Source organism: Ornithodoros turicata, chromosome 2 (genome assembly GCF_037126465.1).
Source record: "Ornithodoros turicata isolate Travis chromosome 2, ASM3712646v1, whole genome shotgun sequence".
NCBI classification, from domain to species: Eukaryota; Metazoa; Arthropoda; class Arachnida; order Ixodida; family Argasidae; genus Ornithodoros; species Ornithodoros turicata.
In genome coordinates, this window is record NC_088202.1 from 63,052,178 (window position 1) to 63,077,048 (window position 24,871).

The 24,871-nt window shown below is 47.4% G+C and overlaps 1 protein-coding gene and 1 long non-coding RNA gene across 2 annotated transcripts in view; one reads left to right on the top strand and one right to left on the bottom strand.

Annotated features, from left to right (window-relative positions):
- Window positions 1-2,240: 2,240 nt before the first annotated feature.
- LOC135385490 (venom metalloproteinase antarease-like TtrivMP_A) overlaps window positions 2,241-24,871 on the bottom strand; it is a 112,879-nt gene continuing 90,248 nt past the window's right edge. The window contains exons 12-14 of the mRNA XM_064614832.1: window positions 19,481-19,631; window positions 8,262-8,381; window positions 2,241-2,326 (exon numbers count right to left, since the gene is read on the bottom strand). Of these exons, the coding sequence (XP_064470902.1) occupies window positions 2,249-2,326; window positions 8,262-8,381; window positions 19,481-19,631 (349 nt within the window). The 3' untranslated portion in view covers window positions 2,241-2,248. The remainder of the gene's footprint in view (window positions 2,327-8,261; window positions 8,382-19,480; window positions 19,632-24,871) is intronic.
- LOC135383618 (uncharacterized) lies at window positions 4,651-5,939 on the top strand. Its single transcript, XR_010419972.1, has 2 exons — window positions 4,651-5,491; window positions 5,595-5,939. It is a non-coding gene; the product is annotated as an uncharacterized LOC135383618 (long non-coding RNA).

Genomic DNA, 24,871 nt, shown 5'->3' on the forward strand with positions numbered 1-24,871 from the left:
CCTGAACTTGTCCTGTTGACGGACACTACGGCACCGAACAGTTTTTCTGCATCGTCCTCGACGCGGACCATTGCTGCCACATGTCAGTTCTGCGGTACGTCACTTAAGTTAACGTCAGGCACAAACGGGCTCCCCGAACCTTAAAACAAAGTACCGAATACGGGCAGTACGTGATGACAACCAGCTGATACGCGCTCCCTCCCCGTCCGCCCGTCCGCGGCGGAATGCAGAAACTCTACAGTCACAGTACTCCTGTTGTTTCCCTAAAACGGCGGCAGGTCGGAGCGAGGCGACGCGCACAAGTGGCCGTGGCTGGCTCATATACAGGGTGTCCCAGCTAAATGCGAACATATTTTTTAACAATATATATATATATATATATATATCACTTTTTCCGAGATGAAATAAATTGCAATATTGCATATTATTATATTATATGCAATATTAATTAACTTTCAATAACTAACTTCTTAATTATAAAAGCTACGAAGTTGTCCCTATGAAAACATCTGGTCCCTTCGGTCACCTGATACCAGAGCCGTTTTCAGAACAAAAATCCGTTCGATAGATCGTCCGCAAAAAAATTGTGAAGGAACCCCATTTTTTCTTTATTTTGTTCATTGCGCATCTTCAGAGACGCGTCTTTCCTTCACCCCCAATGTGAGAGGGTGAAGGAGCACAGTGCCGCCTCATGCGTCAAAGATGAGCTTTAACTTGCGGAAACAAAACAAAAACAAATGTATCGGATATGACACTATCGAACTGCCCTTATCTTGAGTTGCATTTTCTGTTTTCTTTTAATCTTTTTCCAGGACGCAAGAGGCGATAGTGTGCTCTTTCTCCTTCTCACATTGGGGATGAAAGAAATACGCGTCTCCGAAGATGCGCAATGAACAAAATAAAGAAGAAAACGGTGTTCCTTCACGAATTTTTTGCGGACGATCTATCGAACGGATTTTTGTTCTCAAAACGGCTCCGGTGTCAGGTGACCGAAGGGACCAGATGTTCTCATTGGGACAACTTCGTAGCTTTTATAATTAAAAAGTTAATTATTGAAAGTTAATTAAGACATTGCCGTAGGAGATTGCTAATGCCCTCTTAAGGATTACCCTTCAACATATGCTATATTGCAATGATTTCATGTCGGAACAAGTGATGTACATATTTTTAAAAAAATATGTTGGCATTCAGCTGGGACACCCTGTATATACTAGTGCAATCCCAATGGAGGTTTCTGAAGGGTGTTTGCCATTGGTAGTTTTCGAGACTGCCAGGATCCTTGAGTAAGACAGATCCACAGAAAAAAAATACGAGCCAAAAATTATTACCGTTAGTAGTAGATATTATACCGGATAATGATTTATTATTACCCGGATTCATCTTTAGCGTTACCGCAAAAAGATGGCGCAATATGGGCAATCTGGGCTTGCCAATATGGGGAGCCAATATTGGTCCAATAGGGAGCCAGGTTGCACCTTTCATGTTGGGCCAATATTGGCAGCTCATAAGGGTGCCAATATTGGCAGCCGATATTGGTCCAATACTGGTGTGCTGCCTGGGATATACCTTATTTTTGCTGTCACTACTACCATGGAAAATCGCCCCATTCTGAATGGTAAATTTTTCGTGGTGTTTCATGAGGCACCGTGACTCACCGTGCAAGGCCGAATGTCATTTTTTTAATGCATTAGCATTAGAGTCCTCGCTACGAAAGAATCGCGCCGTAGTCTGTCTGTAGCCACGGCGCGGCGTACACGCGCAGGGAGTGGAGAAGGAAGGACAGGGCGCGTGGAAAGCGCGACGCAGCGCCGGCGCGTCGGCAGTGCAGCTGTTATGGTCGACAGATTCTGATGTGTCTACGTGGGCGCGCCATCCATATGTACATGCATCCCAGGCAGAAATTTGAGCTGGGATCCCCAGTGAATCCACATGAAAAACAAGCACAAAAAACAACCGCGCTAGGCAATATGCGAGACTATGACTGATATTTTGTTTGAAGAAGAAATGGCACACTTTATCTTGGCAGTGCCCGTAGTTTTCCCTGTTCTCCTGCCACGCTAAATTAATATTTGTGTCACTCTACCACAACGGTGGAGGGATTCCCGATACCCTTCCGGATTTTCACTGTACTTTGACGCCACGGCCTTTTCCCTTTCTTGTCCGCCCCCATAGGTGCCGTCGCATGTTAGGTCAGATGTCTTACGCGTGACTTAATGCAAAGAAAAATGAACAAAGTTGAATATCGCCATTAATTCAACCTGGGCTTTATTGCCTGCGAGAACCCGAATTTTCTTGGATCCCATACACACCTGCCAGCGACGCACATCTGGAACGTGAAAGAAAGAGAAACATAGAGTAAGTCAGTACGGTCTGCACTTGTTATCCGAGAAATCGAGAATGAGAATTTGATGCTCTAGACCAGTAGTAGTGCGACTGCTTTCGTGTGCCGTGGTTCCGTGGTCCAGATTCCAAGGAAAATAGTCCTCACGACATGGCATGCCCATTATGAGCTTTGGCAACGATGATGCAAGTCGTTTCATTGTTTGGGTAGTGAAGGATCGCATATTTAGTTTGTAATAAATTTCTTTAAGGCTTAGGCTGAGATGTAGGATTTGTGACACGCAACGATACCATTTGAAAACTTTATGGTCCCATCCGAGACAGGCTTTTTCTTATCTGGACTTCAAGCAGGGCGTCAGTGTGCACTTCAGAGTCGACCGCTGTCTTATAAAACCACGCATGCCGAATCGACACTGGCGACCCGGTACCCCACAGGAGCAGTGCAGGACCCCTTCACAAATATTTAATTTTCAGCGCGCCACACTACACGATAAAGTACCTGCACAGGAAAAGCAAGAAGGTAGTTTTCGTAACGTCAGCAAAGCGACTGGGGGGTCTTTGATCTGTACATCTTCTGGAATCGCTTCACACCCATTCCAGGAAATCCTAAGTAAGAGTAAGAGAAGGAATGTGGTTGACATCACTCCGTGACGTCAGCGGGTCCCAATGCGAGTGCGCTGTGGCCGTAGCATGATAATTATCAGCGGCAAATGAGAGCTCACGGCTGTTCGATACGCTGCTATTATGTCACACTGGGCTCGCTTACAGACGTAACATTTTTGGAAACTTCGAATGTTGGGAAAAATTATTTTCCGAGTTTACGTGAATTTTTGGGTTTCATTCTATCTCTGTCTCAACCTTTTTTTTCACCGTTTACGTCTCTGGCCTCGCTACGTCAAGGCAGCAGATTGGACCTTGCCTGCAAGGTGGCGCCGCTCCTCACACGGACCATTTTTCAGGGCGGTTTTGTAAATTGAATCGTGCAGCGATAAGAGGATGTTCAGCGAAAATATTTTGCATCGTCGCTCCTTATAGTCTTCATTATGAATTAAATGGGGTTTCGAGAAATCCTCAATGTCACTTGGTTCCTCCTCGAAGTCTCTGCCCTTCTGCTGCAATACGTTTTAAATTCCATGGCATCGAAACACAAGGACCGCAGCAGTTGACTCACAGATTTATTAACCGTCCCAAAATGCACTGACTGATACGGCAGGACTGGCCTCCATTATGAAGAAGAAATAATATTGCGATACTAGGCGAGAGTTCTATCTTTTTTTCTTTCTTTTTTTCTATGTTGAGTACAGGCCACAATTTATGAGAGTAAGCTGCGATCGAAGAGGGCCACCAAACATATCTGCCCGAATGGCGAAAGAAATATGAAGAAAAAGTTTTGTTTGTTTGTAAGAAAAAAAAAGAGGAGAAAAACTTATTTCAGCGGTGTCTCGTTTTTGTTTCAGTTGTGTTTTACGTTATCCATCTTGTGGAACGTAGCGGTGGCGGCAGCAGAGACAGGGTCTGCTGCTCCCCGAACTTCTAGTGGAAACGCAGCGGACGAAGCTTTTCCGCTACCAACTTAAAATGTACCGCTATTGGTACTTTGCCATTGAAGGAAGCAGTGAACATGGTAGCGGCGCTACTAGCAGCGCCACTATGTACAACACTGACTGCAATTACGGCTTAGACAGCAATAGTGTTCGGAAAGCGCTTTCAGTCTTTGTTGGCGAACTTCGCGGGTAAGGAACATCAAGTGTTACGCTTGAACGAGAATGAACTCCAGTTTGTGCTGGTGTGGCTATTCTTCGTCCCTCATCTGGTGACTCCAGCTGTTTCAAACTCCACAGAAGTTCGGTGTACGAAAGGCGTGTCCAACCTCCTAGTCTGAGGACCAACTTACACAATGTCGCCTGTCTGACGCTACGCCCCTTAATTTATGCTTCCGCATAAGAGCTGGACAAGCGTCACGGTTGTGTACATTCTGCAGCTCGAAGGAAACAGTCGTGTATCTACTTGTCCACTGCGAACCGTGTGCTCCTCAGCAACAATTCTAGGTATATGAAGATCACATGTCCATCTATGAATGTTCATTGTCGAATGAATATTCATCGTAGTTTGTTTGTTCATTTATCCATTCTGTCATCCGAAAGGAACTGGGATGGTGCCCTTCGCAAACCTCCGCTGCTCGCTTTCTTCCCTAATCTCTCTTGGGTTTGACAACCAACATCGAACATCCGTTAGTCACCACCATTTCAATCTGAGCCTCACTCTGTGCCCTGCTAAACCTCACAACAGGAATAGCCACCCACAGAACCAGTAACCGCCCCTGGACAGCCGACAAGGGTCCGAGCATCTGCAGTCTAAAGTGAACATCCATTGAACGCCTCCTGGACGCGTCAGTTAGGATGCTCCAATGAGCATACATCAGCAGACGTCCCACATATATCACCCTGTGGACACCGTGCGCACCCTATCCGCACTGTGTCCACAAAGAGCCATTTGAGCACCCCTTTTCGCTCCTCACCCTCCACCTCGTTCTTCTCTCCCGCTCTGTCGTATGACTGCGTTGCCGCCAAAGGAGAAATCTGCGCATAAGGCTTTTTTTTTCGCAGCGCGCAGAAGAGAGAGTCACGTGGTGCCATAGCCCGTTGTGCGGATGATTTCAAACGGCGCTGGAGAGGCTGGAGAAACATGGTGGCGTCTACGATGGCTTGCAGGAATACGGTAATTTTCAACGCGAACAGCACCGGTACAGCTTGAATTTTGTGACGAGGTAGGTGCATATGCCTTGGAGGTAACGGATTCTAAATCAGGGGCGACTATCTATGACTGAAATGCAGGTAAGCGGCCGTGGTGCCTTTGTTTGTTAGCGCTCGCGTTTTACACCCTTTTGTTCTTCAAGTCGCTTTAGCCCACTGGCTAGTGCACAAAAATGCAATCGATCCTACCTGAGCTTGTAATATAAGCATATTAGCACGTGCGTGCTACCTTTATTTTGTGGTCCCCTCAGTGTGTTCTTGATGATCTTCCAGACATGAACGGCTATACCGCTCAGCATCGGCCATTCATTACTGTGTGCGTCTCAGCGTCCCTCAGAGAGTGCGGGAGGAGAGTGTATGAGCAGTCTTGGAATTATTTACTGTCTCATGCGTTACAGGTGAGAATGCTAGGTAAATGGGAAGTCTGGCCAAACGCTGTTATGCGCGTGTGCCATAAGCAGAGACCGATTATGCCTGTATTGTGTCTGTTGTTTTTATCAGTGTGCCTCAGCGGCAGAAGTTGCCCAGTGAGTTCCAGAGGCCGGAAGACACAGAAAGGAACAATATAGAGAGACCGATAGCCATTAATAAGGCGCGAAGGAGCGTGAGGATACACTTGCGTCGCTTCCGTGCAAGATGCCAACTAATTATACGGCGAGTAACATGAATGTTTTTTGTTTCTTGTTTACATAACCTGGCGATTGACCACAATCTGCATGAACGGGAATGATCTGGATATGGCACCTTGTCACGTTCCTTCATTATTTGTACTGCTGATGTGTCGGTAGGCATGTACGAACGCACATGTAAATAAAGTCCACATTGAAATAAAGTATTTTGGGTGCACACTTGCGTCCTTGTGTTTATCTCGTGATTAAAATTACGATATTTCCATAGGCGCGCGATACCTACGGGGCCGGAATAGAGATCCCCCACAGGTCCCTCGAAGATCCGCATCGGCGGTCCTACGACGTCCATTTCGCATAATTTTCTCTTGATTAGCACGGTAGTACGGGCGTAGTTAAAACGTAGCCGGGATCAAATGTGTACGTTCGTGAGACGTACCCAGCATCCACAACGCGACGTTCGCTGGATGTTGATGGGCGGTTAATGGTTCTGTGGGCAATGGTTGTTAAGGAGTGATATGACTTAGGACTTGTTATGCGTTTTATTACACAATATTTATGGCCTGTGAAATGAAACCTACACCTGAAGTGCTTGTGATACAGAAAAAAAGCGTGTTTTTTGTTTGTTTATTTGGAACAGTACCCACCCAGTTTCTTGGTATCAAGGTGTGAAATGTTTGGTGCACCAAACGAGCCATGGCGCATGGGTTTATCCCTTTCACCAAATTCCCTAAAAACTGGGATTACGACTGCAAAACCCAAATGGGTTCACCGCGAAAACACGAAATGTTTTGTACAAATAATTCAGATCATATTTAATCAGGAAGGAGCGTTTTGCTTGCTTGCAAGATGTAATATAACGTAGCATTCCAATGCCCGCAACTGCCTCGTGATACTCGCTTTACTAGGCACTCCTAGCCGCTAGCAGGGGAAAAGGGGAGGAGTCACGTTGAATACTCTGCATAAATTTTTCTGTGCCCATGGTTCCCGGGGCGCCATCCATCATCCGAGCTCAGTTTTTGGCGCAGACCACGAGAATTTCTGAGCCCAATAATGCTGTGGCATTACAATTGACAGCAACGTAATAGAGCCGCAACAGGTATCTCCACAGCATAGTGTCTGATTTTCGAGTCCCCAGCTCTTAGATTGCGCGCGATGTTGCGGTGCAATTGGGTATGGGCTATCCTCCTCCACTGCAGAAATACAGGGTAATACGGAGAAAGTGACGTGAAGGGCTCCTATTGGGCTGCGGACTCCCCGGTACCCAATCAGCGCGTCCTATGTCATTTTCGCGTGTAAAACTTGTGTCAGATGTCAGATTCAGATAACGTTCAACTCCCGTTTTTCGAGTTCCAGGATATCTCTGTGACTCCCTACTGGACATCTTACAACACCCACCCTTGGGGACGCATTCCACAGTTTGGGAACCACTGCATTACCCTATTGAACCCCATCAGTACTTGATAGGTCAAGTACGTTCCTTACCACTTTGCTCTTTACTTAGTCAGACCCTACCGAAGTTAACACTGTACTTCAAATGCACATTTTTGCGGCACTTTGCCCATCACTGAACCCCCTCCTCCCACACAGAAAAACACGCACACACACAACCCATGTACAATACAGTACAACACGTACAAGTACATACACGGTGCAACGCGTACAACACACTGACTCGTACTGTGTTGTGTGTGTGAGTGCATGAGAAGTAATGCAGGAATGTGATGGGAATGAGTGCGTGTTCCGTTAGGTAATCTAGGGCCCTTGGTAAGTCGTCGGAAAGCAGTTGCCAGCGCAGCGTAATTGGTTAACGCAACTCGATCGGCAATCGAGAGGTGCGCGGTTCAAATGCCGACGCTGCCTGGCTTTTTCGACGAGTGCATTACTTCAATTTGTTCATGTTCTTAGGTGCTCAGTGGCGTTGTCTCCTGAGGCAAGTTGACTCTCCCAGATGCTGTCACTGCGGTGCACTATAGGATCTGGAGCACATTCTTCTTCATTGCCACACTACCAACCGTCCCGAACCGCACCCTTCCGGCCTCTTAGTCAGCTGGACTCGCCCCTTCTCCCTATCAAAATTGCCTGGTCCCTGACCGAATAAAGCCTGTTGCATAACTTCGGTTGTTAACTGAACGGGTTTCGGCACCAAATGTTGAGAACTATGGCAAACCGGAGTCTGAAAGGTGCAGGATTTAATGGACCGACCGTAGAACGATACAGGACTGAATGGTAGATGCGCGCGTGAACGATGTCCGATGATCTTCGTCCTTTTTACAACAGAGCCCACTAACTCTCCGCGGTCAAAGCTCTTTTGACCTTTCTGGACACAATCGTACTTCGAAACTCCCATTCATCATTTTAAAATGAAGTTGTTGTAGTGGTTGTGTTGTGTTCGTCTGTTTGTGTGTTTCAATCTGTGAGCAGTTACTTTACATCCTACAAGTCACGCGTACAATATCGGTACACTGAATGCTTTGTCCTGGAAGGGACACTGTCACGCTCGTCTCGCGGTATCTGGTCGTTGTTTGTGTGTAACACTCACTTTGTCCCTAACTCTGTCAGCATCGCAAGGAAATCCGTCCGGTATTTCAAGCTTCAATGCCTCGTCCACAGGAGCTCCTGGTGCACCACAGCTAATTACGCAGTCCTGTAACGGTTGACTCTGAAACGAATACACTGCAGTTACTGTCACACACTGTCTGTGGTATGTTTTTGAAGGATTGTCCCAAGCAAGTTTTATTTGTTGTTGTGCATTCAAATGGTTGATTAGTTGCGATTGGTTCTGTTGAATCGTGGTTTGTTTGCTGGTTCTCGCCACGTGACGAAATCACGCCAACCAGCTCACCTAGTATTTCACCCTGTAATAACGCAGCATCAACTGTAAAGAGCTGGTCGGAAACACATAATTCATAACTCTGCCCATTAACCATACCAAACGTTCTCTATGCTATAGCTCATGCGAAGAAGTCTTGTTGCACTGTAATGGGCTGCAATAGCTTTGGGAACACCGAGTTTGTTTCACTCCCAGGATTCCGGGACTTTTCCCGATGAACCCCGAGATTTCAAGACGGAATTGTGGGATGGACATAAAACCGAGACACCGCGCACAAACAGCCCTTCAGTATTAAATCTGACGTGACATGAATGCCTTTGGTGTTTGATTCTTCTCGCGCGCTTTGTATCTGCATGTCAATCAAAACGCTCGTTATAACTTAGTGATCCCAATTCTTTTGTATGACGCATTTTGAAGAAAACTTGACGAAGTTTTCTTTTATGTTGTCTCCAAGAAGGAGGAATAGTTTTATTCAGAACTGACACGTATAGCGCCCATCGATTAATTTCATACTCGCGTTAAGGATGAAACCAAACTTTAACTCAAAAAATTGAACCATGTAAGTATCAAAACCCGGCGAGCAGACCCGTAGCGATGGGGAGGGGGCGATAGGGGCAGCCGCCCTGAACGCCCCTCACCAGAGAGGGTATCGAACGGCAGGCCCTGTCAGGTTGGTTGGACAGTATACAAAGCAGTAATGAAGAGAATTTGAAATTACAATATCGGCAGTGCAAACAAGCGTTTTCTTTTCTTTGTTTACAGAGCTTTTGGTGGCAGTGAGGGAGGAGGGGGGGGGGGGGGGGGGCGCTTCACGTTTACCCTGTCCTGGGCGCAAACTCTCCTCGCGACGGCTCTGCCTGCAAAGCAAATGGCACCGGCTGCGTAAGGTTGAAGAAAAAGCTTGCATTTGAAACAACAGGGGCCATACCAGTGATCCAGAGGTGCTGCTGGACTCCCCCGGGATTTGGATGAGGATTTTTTTGGTGATTCTTTATGGGTCACAAAGCGACGAAACGAATGTCCCCAGATGAAAAAGTGCACAGTGTTGACGGGACGGGCGCTCGAAATTTGGCTGGTGTCGGAAACCACCAATGCTTTAATGACGTGCTGCGAACCAACCAAAGCGCGGATCGTGTCGGGAATGGTCTCATTTGAGGACTAAGAGTCCGTTTTGTCATACATTACACATTTTGGTGGCCAAACCCGAAGCGATCGATCCGCGATTTACGACTGAAATTTGCGAATTTTTTCAAACTTCACGAATTTTTTAGAAGGGTAAATAAACGAATACCTCCTTCGAAATTTTTTTGGGAATAGTATATGCGCCCATAAACAAACGCTGAAAAAATCAGCTCGAAATATTGAGCACCGGTTGCAGCAAAAAATCGCAAAGTTGGGAATTTTTACAAAAACTGCTGTTTTCAACGCGAGATTTCGTCAGGAGGAGGTCGGAGTAGAAACGTGGCGATGGTGCCATTCGATACGTCGTCTTGCCTGGTACAAATAAAAAAAAAATCTCCAGGGTACTTTTCCGTAAAATCAAGTAATAATTTTTTTCCCGCATGAGCCATCGCGGAAAAGTACGCACGCGTTGTGAGGCGAGTAGCGCGCTTAAATGAGAAGTTTTACACCAGAGGCTTGCTGCGTTGAGCTGTATGTTTATTTACACCTTTTATCACGCATGCCACCTTAAATGGAACACTATTTACCTTGATAACACTTCTAACATCATGTCGACATATATTTCACTCAGTCACAATGAGCGGTGGAGTACCGCTGCACGTTCAGTATGTACACTCCTCGATCCTTGAAATTTGCACTGCAGACGTGTTGAAACTAACACAAACTCAGCCGTCGAAGACACGAAAGATTGTCCTTTTGCTTGAGTTTGATGTGATCTTGGCAGCAATATCGCACCGTGTGACGGGCTCGAAGGCGTGATAGGACCTTGTTCCACGGAGAGGGAGGGCGTTCTTGAAGCGGTCAGCCAGCATGGTTTCTTCATTTTCAACCTCTTCTTTTGGTACCCATATTGCTGTGATGCTTTGCATATCAGCCTCAGCCCACTTGTACAGGTCGTACGGTGTTTGTATTTGACTATCGTAGGGGCGTTGCAGACTGGCTTTTGCCGCTAGTCGCTTCAGTGCGCCTCCCACACCATCGCATGGTCCTTTGCCGTGCGATGTTGCATAGAAGTGCCATGTTGCCATGAGCATAGACCGCTGCTCGGTCCAGGTTGTGCCTTGTCGTCATCCATGCTACGGAGAACGCTATCGGTTCGAGTGACAGACAGGTACTACAACCATCGTCACCAAACTTACCGAACAACACCATATCGTCATATCTTAACTCTAAAGCTTGTGGTGGCATGTCCTTGGTTCCGTGTAATCACCCATAATAAAGCGCTGTAAACCGTCACTCACGTACAAGCGGCTTTGGAACAAAGGGTTGGGGAATGTATTGGTGGCAACAACACGCGGGGTGCATGAAGCCATAATAAGCCAGGAATTCAACGTAGATTACGTAATCCTGTGAGATTGGAATGTTGTAAGCCGTTCAACAGCAAAAACGCTTGGCAACCTGTATTGTAAGCAAATGCCCCAACTTGAGTTTACAGCTTTATACTCAGTGATTTCTGTGCTCCGCTGTTCCCATTTTTTTTGTCTCCAGGTCTTCTGGTGTCTGTCGTCTAGATTCATGACAGCTAAACTGGCAAAACTTTTGGTAATTTCACCGCTATAAACGACGCCCAGTCATCTCAAGATACTCCTAAGGCATTGTGTGTTATCCTCCTTATCACCCTTATGTGTTATGCAATTTGCATATTTCTGGTGGCAAGCAGAGTCCTGTTGTCCTGAGATGTTGGGTGGGCACTACATCTGGAATGAAGCCAGCAAAATTGCAACACGTGATGCTTATCTTCGCGCGACCGCGAGCGGTCGCGCACCGCCGTACGCGTTCACGTCTCCTAATACAACTTGCGGGAAAAAAAGTATTACTTGATTTTATGGAAAAGTACCCTGGATATTTTTTTTTTGTACCAGGCAAGACGACGAATCGAATGGCACCATCGCCACGTTTCTACTCCGACCTCCTCGTGACGAAATTTCGCGTTGAAAACAGCAGCTTTTGTAAAAATTCCCAACTTTGCGATTTTTTGCTGCAACCGGTGCTCAATATTTCGAGCTGATTTTTTCAGCGTTTGTTTATGGGCGCATATACTATTCCCAAAAAAAATTTCGAATGGGGTACTCCTTTATTTACCCTTCTAAAGAAATTCGTGAAGTTTGAAAAGATTCGCAAATTTCAGTCGTAAGTCGCAGATCAATCGCTTCGGGTTTGGCGACCAAAATGTGTAATGTATGACAAAACGGACTCTTAGTTCTGAAATGAGATCATTCCCGACACGATCCGCGCTTTGGTTGGTTCGCAGCACGTCATTAAAGCATTGGTGGTTTCCGACACATAGCCAAATTTCGAGCGCCCGTCCCGTCAACACTGTGCACTTTTTCATCTGAGGACATTCGTTTCGTCGCTTTGTGACCCATAAGGAATCACCAACAAAATCCTCATCCAAATCGCGGGGGGGTCCAGCAGCACCTCTGGATCACTTGGCGTGGAATGGCCCAGATGGTTTATTCGCCAAGCGAGTGCTTAACGTTGCGTTAAAGGAGATGTTCTTGGAGAGGCCCTAAAGGCTGATTCACATTGCTGCATTTACGGCTGCGTACAGCGTCTTACGTGTACCTTTGTTCCATCCGGAAAGATGTTCCGTTGCAATAATTAGCTGTCAGCGGACGTCACACACAAGCGCAACCGTAAACGCAGCAGCGTGAATCAGTATTTTGCCATACCTCTTGCACTTGCGTCCAGCACGCAAGAGGTAAACCTACACGCTGGTTGAATAGCCTGGCTTCTGCAGGAAGCCACTATACTGTACTCCGTTTCTCTGCTCATCGTATAAATTAAGCTGACCCTACCGGTCACTGCTTTTCTTTACTTTCTTTTTTTTTTCTCTCTCTCTTGTTGTTACACACGGCGCCATGCCGCCGATACCCCTCAAAAGAGCAAGACAGTACACGGAGCTCCAGCGCGTGCGTCACAGACGTCAGCAATCGAAGCACCGTCACGGTACCGCGTAAGAAAGGCAATACACATACGAAAGGTACACGTACTATCAGGAGCATAAAAGGCAGCTAAGGACAAACAATTACAGATTATTCAAACCAGTGCTAGGAATTAAAGACGTAATTATTCTACAGTTCTGCGTCTCGGCTGTGAGAAACAGCCAGTATCCCGGGAGTTCGGGATGCCCTGTATCCCAGCATTCCATTATAGTTCTATTCACTACACGTTCGAATTAGCGCGAAGCTGTTGTAGACCTAGCGGCTGGTACAAAATAGATAGTGTAAAAATGAAATACGAGAGTGCGTTTTCGCGTATGGTGAGGCAGACGGTGTCGAAATAGCGTACAATCATCACGTTTTCTCAAATCCGTCGTTTGTACCAATTGAGTTTTGCGGCACCGTTGTCACATAATGTAAAACACAATGTAACCCGGCGGAATAACAAGTGGAGAAAATTGCTGCGACTGGGGACCACTAGCACACTATCCCCTGTTGGCCACGCAGCCCACCAGTAGGAGGTGAAATTTAACTATTTGCTACTAATCACTGTAATGCCATAAAATGCACCGTGTGGCGACTGGTGTGATACGCAAATCGTCAAGCTGCGATTGAAACGCTGACAAATAGTAGCAACCCCATGACTGAGAGGTACCGGCAGTGTTGCCACTTTTTCTCTGCTTGTAGTCGCTAAATTTGGTTTAAAATGTTGCGAAGTCTCGCTAGATTTGGAGAATCAGTCGCTAAAAGTCGCCAAGTGCAAAATATGCGCGTAATTATATAAAAAATTACTGTCTTTGGTAGCTTTAACGAAATACCTATCTCCCCAACAGCCTGATGAACATCTCTGGGACAAAGGGAGCCTTTCTGGCTGCATACAATGTTCTACAGCACCAGTTAACCAGTTTGGCGTTATTGTACAATTATTGGATCGGACCCCAAAATACGAAATAATGTGCTCTAATTGCACTGCACTTTGGAACCTCATAGTAAGACGAGTAACGTGCAGCTATATGAAACCTATTTTGATTTGTTCACAACCATGATAAAGGAAAAACAAAAAACTAATTACTTGTACATTGAGTACTGAATGCAGAACCTGCACTAACAGCTTTAAAAGGCAACAAAAAAAAAAACGAAAAGTGTGATAATAGATCAGATTAGATGAGAGAAAAAGAAAGGGAAATTGTGAATTCAACAAGTGTCAAGTAGGGATTGCAAACACGTAAGAAGGAGTCACATGTGACAGCGACTGCAAGCTCATTCCCACAGGCTCCTTCACCTCTTTGTGTCTGTGTATGTATGGATACCTAACGCAATTAAATTTGCAATTAGAAAAAAAAAGAACAATCTTGTAGCATTTGGAATTTAGTACAGAAACGGGTATTAAAGCCTTGGAATGACTACAAGTGGCTCTTGCGCGAGGCTGCCACCGCGGCTTTGGAGCGTGCGAACTTTCAATACAGACGCAAGCGCCATCGCGCGCGTGTGGGAAACGCTTCGTTCGCGTGGCGGCGTACGTGACGAAATCAGCCAGATCATGTTCGTGACTGGGACAAACATGTCGTAGCAACGAAGAGCCTTACGAATGACGCACCGCCGCAAACGTACTTAGAAGGTTTACGGGATCGCAACACGATATGGAGAAAGCTGCGGAGGCTTTGGCGGCGTACCAACAACGCGTGCCACCGCATCTTCTAGGCACGACGCAGACGCGATATTTCACGCAAAAACCGTAGATACTGTTTGGCGATGTATTTGTAGTTGTTGTCATTTATCACGAAAACATTTTCCGTATCACAGCGGGAGTTATCGACGCTTATGTACAGCCATAGCCTCCTATATACTTCAATGCCTGCCCAGTCGAAGCGGAACCCATGCGAACCGGCCGTCCACTGTAGTGGCGCCACATACACGGGGTATGATGGTCATATCGCTCCGTTTACTGGCGCGTGATGTTTCGGTTTCGCGTGCGACTGCAGCGTCGTCTGCCTGCCAGCTTGTTCTGTCTGTCTGATGTCAACCTATACCCTCATCTGCTTGCAAGCCTGTCGACTAGAGATATAAATTGGAAAATTTGTATGTTCTTCGTTTATTTTGATGTATCAAGTGCACCTCTGTGGGCGACAAATAATAGGTTTTCCGTAGTGTTTGCATGCTTATTCGGGTTCGACTCTGCCAAAGTGGAGAAGCCAGAAAGGCACAAGAGGCGTAACTAGCGTATGCACTTGTAACCTTTTCGAATAAGGCTTGGTGCGTTCTTTTACCCTGAAAGCACATCCCCTGCCTGCATGTTTCATATCAACAAATCCTTCCATGACGCAGCGCGAAGCAACTGAGGATATGCCTGATCTCTCGCCAGGGGCGTAGCGAAGGGGGGGGGGGGCTTTGGGCTCTTTAGCCCTCCCCCCTCGAAACCGTACCTAATGGTAGTGCATCTGGGGAAGGACAAAGAAAGGAAATCCGCCTTTCCCATATAAGGAAGAGGATGGCATAAACACAGGTAAGCTGGTGGACGAACTCCATGACCGAAAAGCCTGAACCTGGGCAGAGATGCAAACACAGGACAAGAGGACTCAGTCGTGGACCTTGTCTTGTGTTTGCATCTCTGCCCAGACTCAAGCTTTTGAGCCATGGAGTTCCCATATGAGCTTCCAATAGATCCTCTTCCGAAACATTTTTTCTGGCTATACGTCACTGCTTCTCATAGCTGTGGTCTCGATCGCGGAGATGAATTCCACTGCGCCTTTGCACTGCTGAATCACCTGGCCGAAATCATATCATACGTCGGATGACAATCGATTGTCATGATTCGAAGGGTCACGGGTTCGCTCCTTTCTGCTTTTGATGTAACTTTTTTTACGGGGAGGGGATGACGTGGTGGATGATTCTGTGGCTCTTCCCATCGTTCCCGGATACTGTCTGAGACAGAGACTGTCTGACAAGACAGATGTCTGGGAAATCTCATTCCGTGCATTTTCCTTTTGTTATCGCCATACCGTGTACTGAAGCTGGCAGCATACCGAGACGCCCTGACGGCGTCAGGAAAACATCCGTAGTGCACTTTCACTCCTGGCACAGGTGAGACGTCGGCATGTCATACTGTTGCTTGCCTGGGTGCAAGTCTGACTCTAAGGACAAAGTCAAAGGCATCTCATTTCATGAGATACCTACTGCGGAGCGACTTCGAGTACAGTGGCTGAAAGCCATCTCTCGGCCTGACTGGTGCCCAAAAACGTATTCATCGGTCCACAGCCTCCATTTCACGCCTTCCGATTTTAAAGAAGGTTGCAAGGCACGTCGGCTGAAAAGGGGTGCGGTTCCGAGTGTGTTTGAGGATATGTATTGCAGCCCTCCAGCTCCAAAGAAGAAAAGGGACGAGGACGGAGCCGCACAGACTATTGCCAATATTCCAAAGACTTTATGCGTTTTGCAGACGCCACCTACTGTCCATGACGTGGAGTTCCTGCCTGGGGGCGAGTTCTCAGCTCCCCATCGTCGCAAGGTTCCGGTCTCAATAGCGGCTGTGCAGACGTGAACGTTTTCTCGCAAAGCGTAAATGTGACACCTACGCTAAAGGACCAAGCCGTACAAGTCGACATTAATGTCCGCAAGTCCGCATCTGTGGTCGAACGTCGCAGGTGGACACGTAAAGAGAGAGACTTAAAATCCCGGATCAGGAAGCTGCAGCTTTCGCTTGATAGCGTTAAAACTGAACTGAAGAACTTGAATGAGGGAAGGAATGTGTCCCAATATCTAGATGTGGTAGCCGACGCTGAGACAAAAGACGTCCGGGAAAGCTTCCTGTAGGACCAGGTCAAAAATTTCAAACGGAAAACATCATCATGGTCCGACCTGACCTTGCGCCGTGCCGTTTGTGCTGAAGAGCATGTCCACGCAAGCTTACGAACATCTAAGATCCGAGGACCTCCTAAAATTGCCGAGCCGAAGCACGCTGCAGCGACACACGGAGAAAATTTACACGGCTGCCGGGCAAGTGAGATTCACACCCTTGGTTCAAAAAAGGCTGCAGGCGGAGTCCGACGCGGTAAGTGTGTCTCAAGCGAAAGTTTGCTCCCTGGTCTTGGACGAAATGAAAATCAAAGAGAGTTTGCAGTACTTGAAGCATCGTGACGCATTTGTTGGGGAGGTAGAACTTGGACCTGATCAAGAGCCTACAGAATCCAATGACCCGATTCTGGCCAATGCCCTCCTATGCTTCGTTCTGAATGGACTCTCGCGCCCTCTCAGAATTCCAGTAGGATATTTTCTGACAAGAAACTGCACCGGCTCTCAGCTTCATGAGATTATTCTCTATGTTTTACAAGAGGTGGAAAAGGTCGGGTTTGAGGTTGTTCGCATCGTAACGGACAACCACAACGTCAATGTCCTTGCTATGCGCTTACTGTGCGGTGGGAACTTGTCGCACATCATCAATCATCGAAATGACCCGGCAAAAAAATTCTTCCTAGCATTCGACCAGTGCCACCTCCTGAAGAACGTCAGGTCAGGTCACAGTTCATAGCACGGGATCTTGGGAAGGACGGGCACATCTCAGTACACGTGAAGAACCTGTACAAAATGCAACAGAACAGTACGGTCAAGCCTGTTCGATTCTTGACGCGGAAACACGTATTTCCAACAGACTTGGAAAAAATGAACGTGAAACGCGCTGTCCAGCTTCTGTCCACACCGGTGTCAGTAGCCCTAAAATGTCTTCAAGAACAGGCTGGTCATGCCTCTGACCTCAGCTTTGCGAATGCTGCTGCCACCGTAAAATTCTTGGAAATCATTCACCGCTGGTTCCTGCTCATGGACGTGATCAACTGTACACCACATATCCAACAGAATCAGCCTGAGTGCGAAGACCAACAGAATCAGCCTAGTGCACCGCCATACCGGTGATGAGCGCCTTGGCTGGCTAGAACAGCATTTCCTCAGCTGCCTAAACACCGTGAAGAAAGAAAGCACAAAAAAGCAATTTCTAAGCCAAGAGACTTATGAAGGCCTCGTATTCACCACGCTGTCGAACGTCAACTGCGTACGATACCTTCTGGAGGAATGTTCCTTTAAGTTTGTCCTCACACGAAAAATGTCGTCCGACCCAATCGAGTCTTTCTTCGGGTGACTCAGGAAATCTTATGGAAGCAATGACTAGACCGACGCCAGAACTGTTGTCTCAGGGATAGAAAAGGCTCTCGTGACAGGAATACTTTGTGTCTGCAAACAGTAACGTCCTCCACGACGACAGCACCATCTCGGACGTTACGCTTCCTCATGGAGCACTCCAAGAAATCGTATCGAGTCGTTTCCCACAGCAGGCCTGTCAAGCACTCGAACGAAGTCTGTCGAACCCTCAACAACGTCTTCCTACTCCCCACGACGCAGCCTTGTCAATGGTTGGAGGGTACCTTGCGCGCTGCGTAAAGGAAAACCTCGACTGCGACCTGTGCTTTGCAATGCTCGTGAAACGGCAGTCTTGTGCTCCAACTGACAGACTAATTCACCACCAAGACCGGGGCGGCCTCCTGTACCCGTCCCGTAGCTTAATGCACTTCCTCATCGGTCTGAAAGACTTCATAGAGACATTCCTCAACTGTAGGGGTAGGAAGTTAAAATTACCACTTCAGCAAGCTGTTAACAACGCAGTGAATGTCCTCGCAGGACGCGACGGACTTAAGTGCCCTGCTTCCGAGCATCACAGGCTTTTACTAACCATGCTGTGCACGAAGTTCTTCAGGCCAGTCCTAACAAATTATGCTATGACTGTCACGGACAAAAGCGATCTGGCAAAGGTCTTCTTTGCAAAGCCGATTTCGAGGAAGGCACTCACTCTCTAACTACGATAAGTTCCGATTTTATTCCATTTATGACATATGATGATTCAGCACAGCAACGCCGTAGAAAAAAGAAAAAGAAAAAAAAAAGAAAAATGCATCTATGCGAACCATGGTGCGAACATTGCACTAAAGGTGTCACAGAAAATGATGCTGTAGTATATCTTCCGACACACGCAGTGTACCTCACCCATCACAAGTTATAGCGAAAAAGCGCAACTCTTCCACCCCAGAAACGCATTTAAACGATGCGGCCGCTCCGCCTCAACTGGGCCGGCATTGAAGTATATAGAAGGCTGTGGTACAGCGCGCGCCCTCGCGAAGGTCACGATTCGTGACCTTCAATTTAGTACAGCGAAATGTTCGATACAAATCGCTGTCCCCGTGAGTTTCGTTATATCGAGGTTCGACGTATAACAATAACGATCACTATGTGAAAGGTGAAGACCGGGGCCCTGGTGGCGCTGTCCTCTCTCTCAATGTCTCAATGGGCCACGCCGATGCGCCGTTACTCATTGGGAGAACTCGCTGGTACCTTGCTTCCTGGAGGAACGCACACCAATTTTGCTAGCTCTAACGGTTTGAAGTCGCATACCAACCAGTGTACAGTTTCAGTCCTTTCTTATTTCCACGTTCTCTCAACCCGACGCCATGGAGTCTTCAATACCACAAAAACCGATTTTTACCGATGTTTTCATGATTTTACTGTCGCTAAAGATATCATGACCTGCTGGAGGAAGTCGCTCAAAAAGTCGCTAAACCCAGTATACGAAAAAAAACAACAAAAAAGTCGTTAAACAGTGCAAACAGTCGCTAACTGTAGCGACAAAATCACTAAAGTGGCAACACTGGGTACCGGCCTCCGCGTGTACGGGATAGCAGCATACCCTCACAGGGGTAAAATATATGTTACGAATAGTGTACAAGTCTTGCTTATGCAGATAAGGAAATTAAGGACCACAGATACCTTGTCCTGCACCACATCTGGCATCATATGTCCAAAGGATGCGAAGCAGACCTCGTCCAAGCTAAAATTCCCTTCTCCAGGAAACTTATTCGTAGGCGGCGGTGGTTGTGGATGAGGGTGCTTTTCGTACAAGCACGCGCTCGTGTTTAGACTGTGGAAAACAATGCAGCAGAGAAATGGCATTACAGGCGGAACAAGGAGAGTTGATTGAGGTAAGTGTTTGAATTGTAAACATATCTCGGCAATAATACTTTCAGCACATAGTACACTAATAAAAAAGAACTAGTCGCACACAAATAATAACCTATTAGTAAACGTTATTCATAGACTAATACTAAAAGGTAATTGGAGTAGATTTACACGTAAAGTGTGTCAGCCTATTTGTGTGGTGACATGCTGCATGTATCAATCACAGAGTAGGACTGCGGATAATTTCGGCCAAATGCGGTTCCTTTGACGTGCGCCGGAGATCTTAGACACACGGTGCTGGAAGCAATGTTTACCTCCCCCACATCCTCGGCCGGGATCGGACCCGCGACCTCGAACTCGGAACTCCACCGCATAACACGCACGCTACTAGCAAATCATCATCCTGAATGGCATTGTTCTCTCCCTTGATTTGGAGAAAACGGGAGACGTACGCTCTTTTGTGACGACTTATGCAGCTATCTTAATCGTCACAAAAAGCGTACGCCCCGTGCTTTCCACCGGTATCAGCATGTGCAATGATCGTCCTTCACCGTGTAATGTGGTGAAGTTCTGTTTTAGGAGTGTAAAATGTTTGGAGGCTCTGGAGGAAAAATACTCTAGAAAAATGATATCTTAAGATATCATTTTTCTAGAGTATTCAGCAACATCCGACCACGCCTTCTTCGGCTGTATGATGCTTGGGGTCTCCCTCACCCCATCATCACTGCAACTCTATAAAAAGACAAAGCCTTCTTCGCCTCAGCACTAGTTCAAGATGACCGGCGACAGGATTAGTCTGGAGCGGAGGCGACAGATCGTGTCCATGTCGCTTGCAGGGATATTCTCAGCGAACGATTGCTCGAGAGGTGGCATGCTGCTTGTCTTCGGTGAACCGTATGATTCAGCGCTTCCGTGATGAAGGGCAACTTGAAGATGCACCAAGGTCTGGACGGCCGCGGGCAACGACATCGGACGAAGACAGGGCAATAATTGCTGCGAACGTGGTCGACCCGTTTCTGACGGCTGTCGATCTAAAGAAGGAGCTGAGCCTGTAAGATTAGCGTGCCTCGGGGGGTCTACGTTCCGGAGTCGCGGTTCAGAAGCCGGCGCTGAAACCGGAACACCGAGAGGCAAGACTGGACTTTGCCTTACGCTACGCGGAGTGTGACACCGCGCAGTGGAGCCACGTGCTGTTTACTGATGAGGCAACGTTTAGAACGAAGTTGTCCCAGAGGAGGCGGGTTTGGCGTCCTCCTAACTGCAGGTAATACCCTGAGAGTCCGCTCCTGCTTCGAGACGGCCCTATTCTTTTTTTTTTTTTTTCATTTTCAGATATCTACTCCAGTACGTTCACAGCGTGGTCTCCAGTGGACGGAACTCCGTGAGCGCCCGGTTCACATGTCGTCCACTGTCGAGCGCAGACTAGACGATCTTGGTATCATGCAGCTTGAGTGGCCCGCGTGCAGCCCGGATCTGAACGTGATTGAAAATATATGGGGCATGATGAAATTCCGAATGAGCAAAAAGCGGGTGCCAATTCGGTCCAACGACGCCTGATGGGAGGCGATAAACATGGAATGGACGTCCCTCAAGGAAGACGTAGTACTACACCTCGTGGGCCGGCTCTATCAATCTCTGCCAGACCACTTGTCCGTTGTGATTTCCGCGAACGGGGGCTTCATGCGATACTATATAAAATATTAATGAAGTGTCATTTGGCTCTTTCTTCCCTCTCTTGTTTCTACGTCAATATCGTACGCTTTTATTTGCCAGCGCCCGTCATCCCCAGACAAAATAAAAGGAAGACGAGAACGAAAAAGCGAAAAGAAACTACAGAAGCCAACTATTGTCGCTCTGTGTCATTCCTGTTATCTTCCAGCTGCGAACTGCGATAGGAATTTGCCTGGTGAAACGCTCCACGGGCATGCCCTTGTGGGGTAATGGCTGCAAACGCCACGGTGGGTCGCTGCCTGTGTTATGCCCTGCGCCCCCTCAAAATGAATGGACCTGTCAGCTCCCGCCAACTTCCGTAACCGCTAGGGTGGCGCGGCGCGGAGAAAAACGCCGCTCGCGCGTTCCGTGGACTTTTGGCGTAAGCTGTATCTCGCCTGGATGCGAGGTTTTGCAAACAGCAGCGCTACAGAGAGCAGACGGCACAGATACGCGGAGAGAGAGAAAGGCCAACAGATCGCACAGATATTTATCACAGGCATGGAGCTCACAGGTTACAACCGTTTACAGTTTAAACAGAACTTCTCAAGAGTCGCTGTTGTACTTCAAAGCAGGTCTAATGGTAATTAGTAACCTGCCCCAAATGTGTTACGTAGTACTTCAATATCACGTGATATCTGTCCGCCAATACGGGGCTGACTCCAACTTTGTCCTCGGCGAACGTCAAGGGCCGCCACCTTTCAGTTTGTAGCAGTGTTAATTAGTGCGAAAAACTGAGAGGTGATGACTTGTGTGTGTAATCACACAACCAAGTTCTAGATGGTGGTTATATTTGACTTTACAGTTTCTTCAACTCTACTATGTCGTCTCTCTAACCGCCGCACCTCATCAACATTCGCTGAGCTTTGTGCTATCCTGCAATTCTTGACACATGCGGCAGGCTGTGAACCGCGGCAATGGGTAATTTATACCGACTCCAAAGCAGCTCTCCTGTGCATTAAAAGCATGGGCATCCGTGGTTCCCTATCCTCAGTGGTGATAGATATCCTGTGCGCCCTGAAGTCTCTACAAGAACGCTTTCACTCCGTTGCCTTTCTGCGGGTTCCAGGGCATTGCGGAATAACTGGGAACCACGAGACCGACGCTGACACTGCACATCAACAACGGCCTTCTACGCCCATGATCCTTTCGAGAGGAGACAGAAGATCCCTCCTCAGACATTTTTCTGATTCCTGGTCTACCCTACAGTGGCGACGCGACATTCCAGTCAGGTCGTCTTTGCGAAGTGTAGACCCAACGCTGTCATACCGGCTTCCTGCAAAGCTTCCTCGTCCCCTGAAGTCGCTCACCCACAGGCTACGTCTGAACATGGCCTTCACTCCGTTCTATCGCTACCAGCTAGGTTGTGAGGGTAGCCCTATTTGCAACGAGTGCGGTGTACGTGCCAACGTAGAGCACGTACTCTTCCGCTGTCTGACTTATATCAACAAGAGGCGTACACTTCAATCACAGCTTGCCACCCTTTGCAGCCGCCACTTGAACTTGTCGTGCATTTTCGGTCCTTGGGACACCGCGGCCTGTGATAATAATAATTCGCGGCTTTACGTCGCGAGGCAACTGTAATCATGAGCGACGCCACAGTGGTCGGTCAGTGGATTGATTTTGTCCACCAGAGGGTTCTTTAACCCGCGCTGAAATCTCAACACACGGCAGACAGTATTTAACATTCCTCGCGGAAGATAGCAAACTGTACCCTGCCACCAAGTTGCTGGCGTCCTCGGCCAGGTTGAACCCTGCTAGGGGATTCCTTATCTTCAACTGACTGCTGCTTCTTACATCGACAGAATGTCTTAAAGTAGCAATGAAATTTCATGTACGATTTCTCAAAAGCCTGCTTAATTAATTCATCAAGCAGGCTGGACAATGTAAAATATTTCGCTGAAGGGCGTCTCATCGCTTCGTGGTTGGATATACAAAAAATACCCGGAAAAATCAGCAAACGCACCGAAGCGAAGCGTTGATGGCGACATTTTCTCGTGACGTGAGAGAGAAAATAAACTTTCACGGGTAAGATAAGAAGATAAGCAGGTCACACATAGGAGCAGTCACAGATAAGAAGACAAGCATTCACGGAGCATGGACTCTTTCCTCTAGCTAGCTGATTCATTACAACTGGCGACACGAATGCGATCTGTTGTGAAGGCGTCTTGGCCGTCTCAGATGCTTCGACTCATGGAGAAATTCCTCGGCTCCCGAGCGGCGGCTTTCGATCGTGACCTTCCGAAGGAGTTGCTCCTCCAACTCTTACCCAGCCAAGTCTAGATGGATTGGCAACTGCCTCTGACCTTGACCTTCAGGCACTTGCCGCCCTCGCAGACCGGGTTATAGAGGTGGCGGGGGTCACAGTTTCTGTGTTATCCTTTCCACGACACAAATTACCCCCTCTCCACATCAAATCCTCATTGCCCGTAGCAAGCTGCCGTAGCACAGGCTAACCTTTCCCTCCGTTTTTTCATAATAAACATATAGCCCCCCCCCCCTTCCCATTGCCCCTGAGGACATTCCGAATTCGGAGCTCCTCGGGATGTCCTTTGGCCTTCGCTATGCGGTGCAGACCTTTCAACGATTTGTTGATGCTATGACAGGAGGATTGCCCTTTCTGTTCGCCTGCGTTGACGACATTCTCATGACAAGCTTCTTCGAAGGAGAGCACCTTCACCACTTCGACCTCTTCACCTTCGACACCTCTTCGAACACTTGGACCAGCGCGGCATTGTCATCAACGCGTAGTAAGGCCGACTCGGAAGTTCAATACTCCAATATTGGTAGCATATGCTTCATATACTTGATAGCATATGAAGTAACTTTTCCTGGGTCATTTCCTGATTTCTTGAATTGGCAGTCGACTAGCGTTCAGACTCAGAGCTGGCAACCGTCGTTTATAATAGCATTGTATTTTAATTTCGTTTAATACCATTGCAATTGTATTGCCCGTATTACCATCCATACTATCTGGTCACAGTTGTACGCCGGTATATAGTAAGTATGCACTAATACAACGATGCGAAGAGTAACTATAAATTCCGTAATCAGTCAGTACAGATGCCAGTGACTTGAAAAACAATAAATATAGCATAAATTTATAACAGCAAAATAAAAATAACAAAGTAGTCATACAGTAAAAGGAGCTAAGCAAAAAGACGTGAATGTCCCGAATCAAACTGCGGACCTTCCGTCTTGAAAGTCCGATATTTTACCTCTCAGCAAACACAGGAGTGGGGCGTGCCGCCATAAATTTACATCCTGAATCGTGCACGATGGGGATTATTTGGGATTCGGAGGCGAACGGCGTGACAAGGCACGGCGAACGTGGAGCCATCTAGTGTTGAAACATCGTGAATCGGAGATGCTCCTAGACTGGTATGCCCTCTTAAGCTTCAGCACAGCAACGTCAAGGCTATCTTTTACTTTCCGACAGACGATTATTTGCGAGAACTTCGAAGATTTCTTGGCCTAGTCAACGTTTATAGG